The following is a 12,901-nucleotide window of genomic DNA, read 5'->3' on the forward strand; positions in this document are numbered from 1 at the left end:
TTCAATGTAATTTTATTTGTATAGCGCCAAATCATAATATACATTATCTCAAGGCACTTTACATAGAAGGTCAAGACTTTAAAATTCTGAATAAAAAGTCTTTCTTAATAAAGTTCCTTAACAAATAATAGAAATTTGTTCTGTTAGCGTTCCTTATCTTCCGAGTTGAGTGAACCCTGCGCAGGCTGTCAAATGTTCAGCATGAGCACAGGATGTTTTGAGCATGAAAATCTCACTGGAGAAATGTGGCAGTTTTATATCAAAAACAAATCCGCTATCAGTAAGTGGATATTCTCACTCTAATTCAATTAAACAGTATTCTCGGTAATGATAATATTATAATATTTTCTGCTGTTTGTAGCTTCTGGTTGATCCAATGTGTCTTCTCAGGTGAGAACCACCCGTTGAAGTTTACCCAGATCCGAACCATGAGCGATAAGATAATGGTGAAGTGGGAAGCCTTCTGGCCTTCGGACTACAGAGACCTGCTGGGGTTCATGGTGCTGTACAAAGAAGCGTAAGTACATTTTCTTAGTCATCCAGCAGCCACACTCACAATTACACTTTGTTCTCTGCTAGAAAAACAAAGCTCTCAACTGCTCAAGCTCTTCAAAGATAAGAATACGCTGAATAGAAACATGGAGACCAGTTAGACCTGATGGGTCGAGTTAATGTTAAATTGTGCTTCACTGACTCTTTAAAAACACATGCAGAAAAATCAAGATGAAAACATCTGTGGACGATGTGTCCTCTTTCTGAAATCAGTGTTCAAGCACAACAAGCTTTCTATACTCAAGCAGGGGTTGTTCATATGCTCATACAACGCCCTGTCAATCTGATGTATTCTATGTTCTCAGTAGACCAGGCTGTCCATCTCTTAAAGTCACCAAAATGGAAAAATAAAAAAATGAAACTGGCGTTCTGTGCCGATTGAATAATCATGACTTTGAGCCGGCTGAGAAGTCTTATGAAGAAGTATTTGGGATTCAACACCACAGATGGAAAAATGCATAAAAATGAGGCTGTTTGCTGACTTTTTAAAACACAACCGCCTGCAGTAACATCACTGAAGATTATGAGGTCACCTCTTCAATTCTACAGCCTGTTTTACAATTAGGTTATGTGGGTTGCAATGAATGCTTTTAGAAAAAAAAAGTCACTTTCATTTATTCCATTTTTCAACCAGCATCATATTTTTATTGTCTCTCCGGGCTCAGTAACGTTTACACAGCTCTTTTTTCCTCGACCGACTGCGCCGATAAACACTCTGATGAATTGCCATAAAAAATCTAACTGAACCTTGATATCCTTTCAAGTGGAATTCGATTGAGGCCAGCATATAACACACTTTTCGTTTGGATATTGTTTTATTTTTTTTTTACCTCACAGACCATTCAGGAACGTAACCGAGTTTGATGGGCAGGATGCCTGCGGCTCCAACAGCTGGGTGATTGCTGACGTGGACCCTCCACGCCGAGCCCCAGATGGGGAAAAAAACCAGCTTGAACCGGGTCATCTCATCCTGCCGCTGAAGCCCTGGACGCAGTACGCCATTATGGTGAAATCTCAACTCTCAGCCTCTGATGAGCACCAGGTCCACGGAGCCAAGAGCGAGATAATCTACGTCCGCACCAATTCCACCCGTAAGACTGATTCAGATTTGTGTTGTTCAAATGTGTTGCTCCTCGAATTCTAAAGGTAAAAATACCTTTTCTGGCAGTGAAGCCCGCAACGTTATCTCTCGTCTGGTAAACACAAGTTTCCTTTTGCTCCAATAATTAGGACCTCAGTTTTGTCTTGACTCACTTGCAGGAAGTTCTGAGTCATCAACACACTAATTTCCAACATACACGCGATTAAGTAATAGATGGAATTGTGATCATTCGGACTTACAAAGATATATGATTGGGAATCGTTTGTATAGTTACGGAAATTGGTGTTGGTGATTTCTGAGTAGAATCGGGCCTTAAATAGACCCGTGTGGGACCCCACAAGTCCAATCTGTTTTGTCAGAGGAGTTGTAATCCGTGACTACTTCGAATTTTCGACCAGGTATGTAAGACCTGAACCATTTAAGAACTGTTCCAGAGAGAGGCCGACCCAGTGTTCAAGTCTGTCCAGCAGAACATTATGAACCAGTGTCAAATGCCGCACTGAGATCCAGTAGAACAAGTTCAGAGAGCTTTTTCTCATCGGTGTTCATTCTGAGGTCATTCACAACTTTGACCAAAGCCGTCTCTGTACTGCACTTGGCCCTGAAAACAGATTGAAATTTCTCAAACACAGAGTTGCTGCAGAGGAAGTCATTTTTCGAGCATTTTTCTCAGAAAAGGCAGGTAGGAGATTGGTCTGTAGTCCGAGAGGACTGAAATATTTGTCTTGTGCTTTTCTAGCATTGTTTGATTAAAGCAGTTGGGCCTGTACATGTGCGTTCTCAGTCACTTCTGTAATGAATCCTCCTCAGATTGAACCAGAGTTCATTCAATTACTTTGAGGCTCGTCTTGAATCCACATATCCTGCGGTGTTACTATCATTGACTGGTGGATTGAACATTGTGTGTGTGTCAGTCTGGCTGCTGCCAAGACGTCCTTGGCACAACAGCCATGAGGAAGACAGATGGCACAATTCGCCTTGGGCACCACCAACCTACAGGGGGCGACGTCGTGCAAGATGTCTGCATCGGTCCCACGCAGCAATCTCGAATCTCTTTCCCAGAACCTAATTGTACCCTGCCACCCACCAAGTGTGTGTCGTGCACAGAGTCGTCTGTCGGCTTCCTTTCACACAATGTGCGTTTCCTTCCTGATAAACAACATCAGAAATGACAACCCTCACTCGCATGGCACAGGCTCCCAGCAGAGACGCATCGCTCAGACAGCAGAGGGAGGGTTGTTCTCTAGCCGTCTCTGTGTTCTCGGTCTGTGTCATCTCTAACCAGCGTGCTGCGTCAGAAGGGCAAAGCTGTCATTACAAATTAACTGTCTCTGGTGAAACGCGGTCTGACAATGCGGTCGGACCAGTTTGTTGCACCCTCATGAAACAGACACTACATAATCACAGTGACATCAACACTCAAGTGTCTGTGTCTCCTTACGGTTCAATCTGAAATCCCCACGCACCACTTCCTCCTCGCCTCAGTGTTCAAACCACATATCACCTAATTTTCTACTTTTCAATCAGCTCTCCACAAACTCATTCTAATCCAAAAAATGATAGAACACATGTAGATGTATGTTATGATTAAAACAAGCAGCACTTGTTGTGGAGACAGTCTCCGTCCTGCTTTTGTAAATCAGACATCGACTCAAGTTTATTATGACTCATGCGTTCGGGTCACTGATTTGTTTTCATTAAGTTGCACAGGTTGTACTTTGTTTTGCAACGTGAAGAGACGAGTACGCTTTCAGTCCCCGTGAATCTGATGAGAACAAACTAGCTTTTGAAAGTATCTTCAATAAATATGTAAATTACAACTTGTGTGACCTGAAATGCAAATTAGATTAAAACAGCATTTCATCTTTTCTATTTTTGACAAATTCCAACAATTGTAGATGTCTGCTAACTGTGACCCAAATGTATCAGAATTATAACATTAAAAACTCATATATGAGTTCTATTGGTATAATATGGTTTCATATATATTGGCAGTGTTTTAATCACAGTTTCTCAAACACATATCTTAGTTTATTTTACTTAGTGAAAATCAGTTTTCCAGTGTTGTGTTATTTTAGATCACTTGCAGGCCTCGGTCAACATGTAATTCATGTACATTCAGATCCTCAATGGGTTTAAGTGCCAGGAGCACATGCATGTACCTATTATTATTTTGGATATTTCAGGATTTTATGTTTTTTTTATTCATGATTTAAGTTTTAAGACATTTATTTTGAACTAATTGTTACTTTGTATTATTTTTTTTGTTTCACTGTTCAGTTTTTGAGTCCAAACTTTTTGATGAATTTTTTACTCCACTTTGCTGTAAAAATAACTTCTTTCTGGCTCTCTAGAACCCTCCGTCCCACTGGACGCCATTTCCTCATCCAACTCTTCGTCTCAGATCATCCTCAAGTGGAAACCTCCCAATGACCCCAACGGCAACATAACTCACTACCTGGTCTTCTGCCAGCGTCAACCTGAAGCCAGCGAGCTTTACAAGTTTGACTACTGTCAAAAGGGTAAGCCACATTGTTTGTGGTTGTCCTGTTATTGTGTCCACGTCTGTATTAGTGTGTCTGACTCTGAGAAAAGAAAGCTTTCCATTATTTGAAGAGCTTCTCTCACTCAAAAACCTTTCCCTGCTTCAGGGTTAGGCTAACCCTTGCTCCAGTCTGCTCATAGGACACTGTAATGACTGTGTATTCTGATTCTCCTTGATGGGTAATTAGACGGGTTATTAAATATTTCAAATAGATATAATTATCACATATATATATATATATATATATATATGCATCCCTAAAATAAATTTACGGTATCTGTCTTGGTACTGAAGACTATGCATCGTTGCAGTCTTATAATTGAACTACTGTTCCTAACAAGGATAAAAATATTCTGTACCAGCTCAGCAAGAAAATCAGGTGCTGGAATCTTTTGCTTGGGTGCAAATATGTCGCTTAAACTACACAAAACCAAGTTCTAAGACAATCAGGATTCTATCCTCGCTATAGATCGGGTTCAGACAAAGTTCAGACATTTATCTAGGTTGAATTATTAACCCTCACCCAACCTACATCGATGTCCCGCCGTCACTGCCCCTCAATGTTAGCACGTAACTGAGCCCAAATTTAGTCTTTTGAACTTCCTTAACTCCCACACATCCAGAGAGATGGGAAGTCTACGGGGAGGTCATGTCACTAGTAATTCATTTCCACTAGAGAGGGTGAGGAGGAGGAGGTGAGGGAGGACGATGACAGACATGGCCCTCGGGCTTATGTGTGTTTGTGCATAAGACTGTGTTATGTGTCTGTGTTAATTGCAGCTGTCATGCCATTGTTTCTGATTTGATTGTTTTCATTTTTTCCCCTGGTTGCCATGTCTGATTTCATTTCATCAGGGATGAAGTTGCCATCACGGGTGCCCACTCAGGTGGACAGTGACGAGGAGCACAAGTGGAACCAGACGGAGGAGCAGGGCTCAGGGACACGGTGCTGCGCCTGCCCCAAAACAGAAAAGGAGCTCAAGAAAGAGAAAGAGGACTCGGAGTATCGCAAAACCTTTGAGAATTACCTGCATAATGAAGTCTTTGAGATCAAGTAAGATGACTGACAACAGACTTGTCTTTTTAAGAATGAAAATCAAGAAAACTGTAGCGTTCGTGTTTTGTTATTCATGAACATGGTCCTCAAAAGAATATTTTTGATGATTTGGAGCTTGAATAAATGACAATGGCTTTTAGATTTTTTTTTCTTTGCTTTTATGTTGTCAAACTCAATCCAGTTCAACTTTACTTTGAGTTTAACTTCACACACAACAGCTTTAGCTTTCATCGCATCATCCTAGGTTTCATATTTGAATGACACAAAGTACTTTTCATTAAGAATAATCTGGAAACTGTTGCCATATAATGTCCAAAGCTGTTGAACCAGCCAACTTTATGTTATTGTGGCTCCAACTACTGCTCCCAGCAGTTTGTGCTCTCCAATTAGCTGTTGGAAATTCTCCTCTGTCCCTTAAATGTAATGTCTTTCTAATGTAATGTCTTTCATGCATTATGTAAATAACTTTGAACCTGCCTTGCCTTATCTTAGACGCTCGAGACAGCGGCGTGCTGTGATAGATATTGCAAACCGAACGTACTTCTCCCACACCACGGCCCCCAGCCTGCCAGAGGGCACACACATCCCTGACGACGAGGATACCTTTGAAAGCACCAAGACGGTGGTCACCGTCCACGCCAAAGAGTCCACAGTTATCTCCAACCTGCGGCACTTCACCAGCTACCAGATTGAGATTCATGCCTGCAACCACCCAAAAGACCCGGAACGCTGCAGCATGGCGTCGTACGTCAGCGCCCGCACGATGCCCGAAGGTAAAGTAGTTTACTTTCCTTTACTTGCCAGGAGCTGTCTTAAATTCTTGTTTTGCTTCTATCACTTCTTTGTTTCTACTGAATTATCTATTCCCGGCTCAGCCAGCCCGTCACATTGATACAAGCTGCAGCGTCCAGTCTGCCCTGGAGAGAAGTGCCACTCAGAGAGCTTATTATAACCTAATGTTTTAAACACAATGTTTGCTCAAACTCTTGGCAAGTGACCATCACCACCACCTGCTCCTGGCAGCACAAGAAAATGTACAAAAAGCACCTTTAATGCCCCCCCCCTACATATCATTTTGGAGGAAATTACACTTTTTATGGGACTTGTTTTGCTGGTCATGCTAACTGTGCACCTCATCTGTATTTTTGTTTATTTTTCCTTTAACTAACAGTGAAGAGACAGAGGGAACATGCAACTAAGTTTTCTCTGCCTTCACATGACATCTGAGCACCTCTGCAGCTCATCTTCTGTTTATTTCAAACAAACCCGAGTTTGAGTAGAAATATCTTTTGTCATACAACGTGACTTTGTCGTTCGCAGACAAAGCTGATGACATTGTAGGTCCGATCAGCTCAGAGGTGACAGAAAATTCAGTTCACATCACTTGGCTGGAACCCGCAGCTCCTAATGGTATGATCATCCTGTACGAGGTCAACTACAAGAGGCTGGGAGACACTGAGGTGAAGAAACACACCGCACACACATCTCTTGCACTCTCATCTGTCATATGACTTTATTGCTCTGGTGAATGTAGTGATGTGAGTCTCTGGGTCACCGAGTCCATAAGTTCAATGCAAGTTCACCGCTGCACATAAATTCATTCTTACCCGGAAAGCACTCTTCATATTTCCCTTCATTAAACCAGAGGCTCGGCTGTTATGACAGACAATTGAACTGAGAATCAGATTTAATGGATCCATTTTGAAATTAGCTGAGCAGTGTTACAGACCACTAACAGCAATGCTAATTACTTGACTTGTATTTTGAAAGTTGGGCTTGTGGTCTCTGTAATGTATTGGTTTGATAACCTTGATGAAGAAGTAAAAGGAAGGATACCTTGTTTAGTTGCCATAGAGACAGGTCTGCAAAACATCCGTGTGATGCTGCAGACGGTTGTTTGGTGTGGAAAACAATAAAAAACAGATGTTTCCTCAGTTATTTAAACATGAGATTTCAAACCTTTTTTTTTTTTTATATAAAGCAGCTGTTTGTCAAGCGGTGTTTCTTCTTTGTTGTGCACCGCCTGCGCCTCAGTGTTGATATTTTACAGGAGTTGCATTACTGCGTGTCGAGGAACATGTTCAAAGTGAACAGAGGTTGCAAGCTGAAAGTGATGCATCCTGGGAACTACACGGTTAGAATTCGGGCCACGTCACTGGCCGGGAACGGATCCTGGACTGAGCCCACATATTTCTACGTCCAGGACGCAAGTAAGTCTCCGTCTGCCACAAAAGTCAAACCAGGCTGGTTCTTGTTCTTCACCTGAAATGTGTCTCATTGTCCGGGCGGATGTGTTGAACAGGCGACCCTCTCTACATCGTGAAGATCGTCATTGGACCGGTCATCTGTTTTATCCTGTTGCTGTTTGTGACCGTGACAGGATTCGTCTTTTTCAAGAAGAAGTAAGCAGAGAAATCATCCTGTTAAAACAGTTTTCTTTTTATTTCCTATTTTTTCTAAATTTAATAAATACTTTTCTCTTTTTTCCTTATAGTCAAACTCAAGGGCCCAGTGGTCCCATCTACGCTTCTTCGAACCCAGAATACCTCAGTGCTAATGATGGTGAGCAACGTTTTCACACACTTTCATCGATAATTCAGAAGCTGTGTTCTTTTTTAACTTTTAGTTAAATGTAGTTTTGGTTTAAAGGATTGTTGCATCTCTCTGAAAAATATACCTACAATTTGATTTCTTGTTATTCAACATTTAATTCACTTGAGATATCACTAGATTTGGAATGATGCCGGTATATGGGAGAAATCTGACCATCTGCATAATCATATTAACCTGCTGTATGTGCTTGTTAACTCCTGTGCGTGTAATATATTTGTGGAAATGTGTTTGCAGTGTACGAGGAGGACGAGTGGGAGGTGGCCAGAGAGAAGATCGCCATTTTGAGGGAACTGGGTCAGGGTACATTTGGCATGGTCTATGAGGGCAACGCCAAGGACATCATAAAGGGCGAGTCAGAAACACGCGTAGCCGTGAAGACGGTGAACGAGTCAGCCAGCCTGAGGGAGAGGATCGAGTTCCTGAACGAAGCTTCTGTCATGAAGGCCTTCAGTTGCCACCATGTGGTAAGACGAGGCGACACCTTCTGCAAGAGAAATCTATTTTCCATGAAGAATTCTGATTATGAGTTTTGATAAATGACAGACTGTGTAAAAGTGCTGGACACGGTGTGAATGAATGGATCCCACCAGTATTTTTAAGTGTCTGTCAATGATTAGACGCAGTTCTGGATCTAGAATAGTATGAACAAAATGTACCATCATGTGCAAACACCACACCTCTCCTGCATTAACTGTGCGGAGAGCAGCTGCTTCACCTTGTGGCAGTTCTCATGGTTGCATAATGTGAGCAAAGCCGACTGTATTGAAACAAATACCCCCTCATCTCTGTCTCCCAGGTGCGTCTGCTGGGTGTCGTCTCTAAGGGCCAGCCCACACTGGTGGTGATGGAGCTGATGACCCACGGAGACCTGAAGAGCTTCCTGCGCTCTCTGCGGCCTGATGCTGAAGTAATGAGATTACAAGACTCGCCCCCCACAAAGTTCATTTTAAGTGTTAGAGTTATGTTTATATTAGTGTTAGGTTGGACTGATCCACAGTACACCTGCAGAAACATTTGATCTATATCTGTCAGAGGAACTCCTTCAACATAAATCAAATCCGGGCCACTGAACCGTCGGTGGTTTAGACATGTACATGCTGCTCACATATATGTTTTACTTTACACATGTTTCTCAACCCAGGATCCTCTGCTGCTCTTATTGACAGTTAGCATGTACTTTGACACTTTGTGAAAGGTGATTTGAACAGCTGCTGTCCGAGCTGAACACTCGGCACAGATGTACAAATACAGAACAACTGGATTTTATCAGTGTTTGGATTAATCATCAGTTTGCACATTAATTGTTGACATTTCCGATGTTGAGAATCACATTTAAAAAATGTGATCACAGTCACAAGGGGCTGTCTATTTCCCGAAACCTGGTTTACCTGTACATATACAGTACCTCAGTATATTTCCACAAATTGCTTTAAATATTTTTCTGTATAATCGGAAGGTTTATTTAACTGTCACCTTTTGGACACTGTAACTATACTGATGTCACTTTAACCAGAATAAGAGCCAGATTGAGCTGTTTTGTACAATCGTGTGTGATGATCAAATTTTCATTATCATATACCAAAGTTTTTTTTCATGTTTCATGTTGTGGGGCAGAAATAAGAATAATTATCTACACATGGTATCACAATCAACACAAAATCTTCACACACAAGAAAAAATGTTAGAAATATGTCAGTCAGAATTAAAAGTTTCTTCTTCTTCTTCTCCCTCAGAACAACCCGGGGCGTCCACCGCCCACTCTGAAGGAGATGATCCAAATGGCCGCTGAGATCGCAGACGGCATGGCTTACCTTAACGCCAAGAAATTTGTCCACAGGGACCTGGCGGCCAGGAACTGCATGGTGGCTAACGATCTAACCGTCAAAATAGGAGGTATGTTTCTATTAACCACAACAGACACTGGAGATTTCAAATTATTATTGTTAACGTAGCCTGAACGCTGTGTCTGTATCTTCCCCTTCCATTTTCCCTGTGTAATCATTTTATAATTTGCCAGTAATTATCTACTTATATAATCTGCTGTATTAGGTTTGTATGTGGCTGTTATAATCCATAGATGCGGGTCAACTGTGGCTCAGCAGGTGGAGCAGGTCGTCCCTAATCTCAACAACAACAACGTTCAAGTGAAACTAAATGTGTATTCAGCATCAGGAGTGATTTGCTTAGTGAGACGATAAGAAGATGAAAAAAAACAGCAATAAATTCAAAGACATTTCAAACACATCGCTGGCACAGTGAGCTGCAGGGGAGCGGGTTTTAAATAAGACATGTTCAAATACAACACATCACTAATACATGAGCTTGACTGTAACTAACCTAATTTATAATTCAATTTTTCTCTTCCCAGACTTTGGTATGACAAGAGACATCTATGAGACCGACTACTACCGCAAAGGAGGGAAGGGTCTTCTGCCCGTCAGGTGGATGGCACCTGAGTCTCTGAAGGACGGAGTCTTCACTGCACATTCAGACTGCTGGTCAGTGACTCTTCTCGTGTTGCGTTTGTTTATGTGCTGTAGATAAAATGTAATATATAAAAGTCGGTGTCAAGTATTGTCTCAAAAGTCAGAGAAATGTTGTGCAGCAGCCTTTAAATGAAGTGTTAAAGAAATCAGGTTTCGTCTTTAATTTAATGGTTTCTCATAGATCGTGGTTTGAATGTCTTTTCTGTGTTTTTGTGATAAGTTGATGAACTAAACAAACTCCTCCACCACAGTTGATTAATTTCCTCCTGAGTCCAGACGAGAATAACAAAGAGTAAACACATTACAAATATTAAATGTGAGACCAGAACACTTGTGTGCAGCTAACCTGCTTTCCGTCCGACCTTGTTTACCAGCATCCGCCACCGCTGCTTCTGCCCTCGGTGTGCAGACAGATCCACTCTGTCAGGTTTCTAATTGGCTTGTCCTCATTCTTCCTGTGTCGCTGTTGTTTTCTTTCCTCCGCCTGTTTGCCAGGTCGTTTGGGGTTGTGCTGTGGGAGATCAGCACGCTGGCCGAGCAGCCGTACCAGGGCCTGTCCAACGAGCAGGTCCTCAAGTTTGTCATGGACGGAGGCTACCTGGACCGACCAGACAACTGCGCGGACAGAATGTAAGTATAAAAGCAACGCTGTATTACATATGGACTGGAAAGTATGAGTTGTGATATCTAGATAATTGAGTTAAAACTGTTTATTTACAAAGTCATAAATCAGAGCTGCACTGAACAAAAAAGAAGTATGTCATGATACCACAAATTAAGATCTGGACACAAGTATCATTGCACCATGGTCTCCCTGTATCTTCACACAGACACAACCTGATGCAGATGTGTTGGCAGTACAACCCCAAGATGCGGCCCGCCTTCCAGGAGATCATTGAAATGCTGCGGGAGGACCTGCACCCTTCCTTCCAGGAGCTCTCTTTCTTCTACAGTGAGGAGAACAAGCCGCCCGAGAGCGAGGACTTTGACCTGGACATGGAAAACATGGAGAGCATCCCGCTGGACCCGTCGTCCTACTCCCAGAGGGAGCAGTGTTTGGACAGGGACGAGGGCTCTTCCATGGGGCTGAGGGGCAGTTATGAGGAGCACCACATCCCCTTCACACACATGAACGGGGGAAAGACCAATGGACGAATACTGGGCCTACCGCGGTCCAGCCCCTCCTAACATACTACACACATCCCACGCAAACACATCGATGCTATAGATTTGAATATATTTTTGTCCTTTGTTGTCATTTTATAAAGATCCCACTTTTATCACACTCTCCTCAGAAGCCGCTCAGTGCAAATCTCAGGACCTTATTTTTCTCCTCAGATGCCACAAACACATACTACAGCAAGTTCTCAAACGGACAGCAGAAGACACTCTTTTGTATTTAAGGATGAAGCTCCCATGTCTTTCTTGTTAATGATTGTAGTTCATACAGTATGTGTGTATATATATATATATATATATATATGTGTATATGTGTATATGTATATGTATATATATATATATATATATATATGTATGTATGTATATTTATATATATATATATTGCCAAGTTTGTGCTCAACTGGGCGGATAATGGATTCAACTGTGAAACAAACTCTTGACAAACAAGAAGGCTGCTAAACCCACTGTTCCTCCCTGAGTCCAGACTGTGTCCCCCTCCCCCCCCCCCCGATTCAACACAAGGGTTCAATCCCAGATCGCTAAGTCTTGAAAAAAAAGTGCCCTTCTATTTTGTCTGTGGCCTACATCAGTTGTCTTGGACCTGTTTGTGAATCTTTGTACACAAGTGGATGACGAACTGAAAATGAAAAGACTTTGGAAACTTTAGTGTCGGATGGTCGAAGACGGTCCATCCTCGAACAAACTCTGATCCACTGGAGAAGCTGGTTGAAGTGGCTTACCTCCTCACACTCTGCAGTATTCCAAAATGGCTCCCAGGATAAACACAGGACTTTTGTTGGGTTATTTTTTTTTATTTATTTACCTGTCTTCATTTTTAATTTTTCCCCCTTTTTTCCCCCTTTTTTTTGAGTTTTCACATTTACAGCTGAAGGATATTTAAACCGTTTTCAAAAACATGTTGGCGAACGAGTTCCTCAGATTGACCAATAGCTGCTTCTTTGGTATATTTTAGTGGGTATAGAAGATGAAATATATATATAAATATATTATTGATGTTTTTGTACATAGCCGATATGTTGTCATTCTTGAGGTATTTCCGGTCATAGAAAATGTTTTTACATGTTAGTCTCTTATGTTTATTTTTTCTAATCCAGAAAATCATACTAATTACTAATTAGCTTTATTTTTGTTTTTCGGACTCATGATCAACCAACAGCACTTGGTCTTTTTTGCTATGCGATGCCCAGGAGAAGAAGCGTTTGGCGTCTTCAGCTTAAGATGTCTGCCCATCATATCGAGATCAAATAAAATAGTGCTGTAAATATTGCAGCAAGGTGCATTCATGAAGCGGCTCTGCCAGTACGTCTGTGTTTCTATGTGCATTCAGTCGGGTTCGTAAGAATTTG

General features: G+C 41.8%; 1 protein-coding gene across 1 annotated transcript in view; it reads left to right on the forward strand.

Annotated features, from left to right (window-relative positions):
* Window positions 1–12,838, forward strand: part of insra (insulin receptor a) — a 46,084-nt gene extending 33,246 nt beyond the window's left edge. Inside the window, exons 7-21 of the mRNA XM_020108928.2 lie at window positions 391–517; window positions 1,390–1,643; window positions 4,009–4,176; window positions 5,055–5,253; window positions 5,749–6,029; window positions 6,577–6,716; window positions 7,307–7,466; window positions 7,559–7,658; window positions 7,751–7,818; window positions 8,104–8,333; window positions 8,666–8,776; window positions 9,603–9,762; window positions 10,238–10,367; window positions 10,851–10,985; window positions 11,186–12,838. Of these exons, the coding sequence (XP_019964487.1) occupies window positions 391–517; window positions 1,390–1,643; window positions 4,009–4,176; window positions 5,055–5,253; window positions 5,749–6,029; window positions 6,577–6,716; window positions 7,307–7,466; window positions 7,559–7,658; window positions 7,751–7,818; window positions 8,104–8,333; window positions 8,666–8,776; window positions 9,603–9,762; window positions 10,238–10,367; window positions 10,851–10,985; window positions 11,186–11,543 (2,621 nt within the window). The 3' untranslated portion in view covers window positions 11,544–12,838. The remainder of the gene's footprint in view (window positions 1–390; window positions 518–1,389; window positions 1,644–4,008; window positions 4,177–5,054; window positions 5,254–5,748; window positions 6,030–6,576; window positions 6,717–7,306; window positions 7,467–7,558; window positions 7,659–7,750; window positions 7,819–8,103; window positions 8,334–8,665; window positions 8,777–9,602; window positions 9,763–10,237; window positions 10,368–10,850; window positions 10,986–11,185) is intronic.
* The last annotated feature ends 63 nt before the right edge of the window (window positions 12,839–12,901 follow it).

Source organism: Paralichthys olivaceus, chromosome 16 (genome assembly GCF_024713975.1).
Source record: "Paralichthys olivaceus isolate ysfri-2021 chromosome 16, ASM2471397v2, whole genome shotgun sequence".
Lineage (NCBI taxonomy): Eukaryota > Metazoa > Chordata > Actinopteri > Pleuronectiformes > Paralichthyidae > Paralichthys > Paralichthys olivaceus.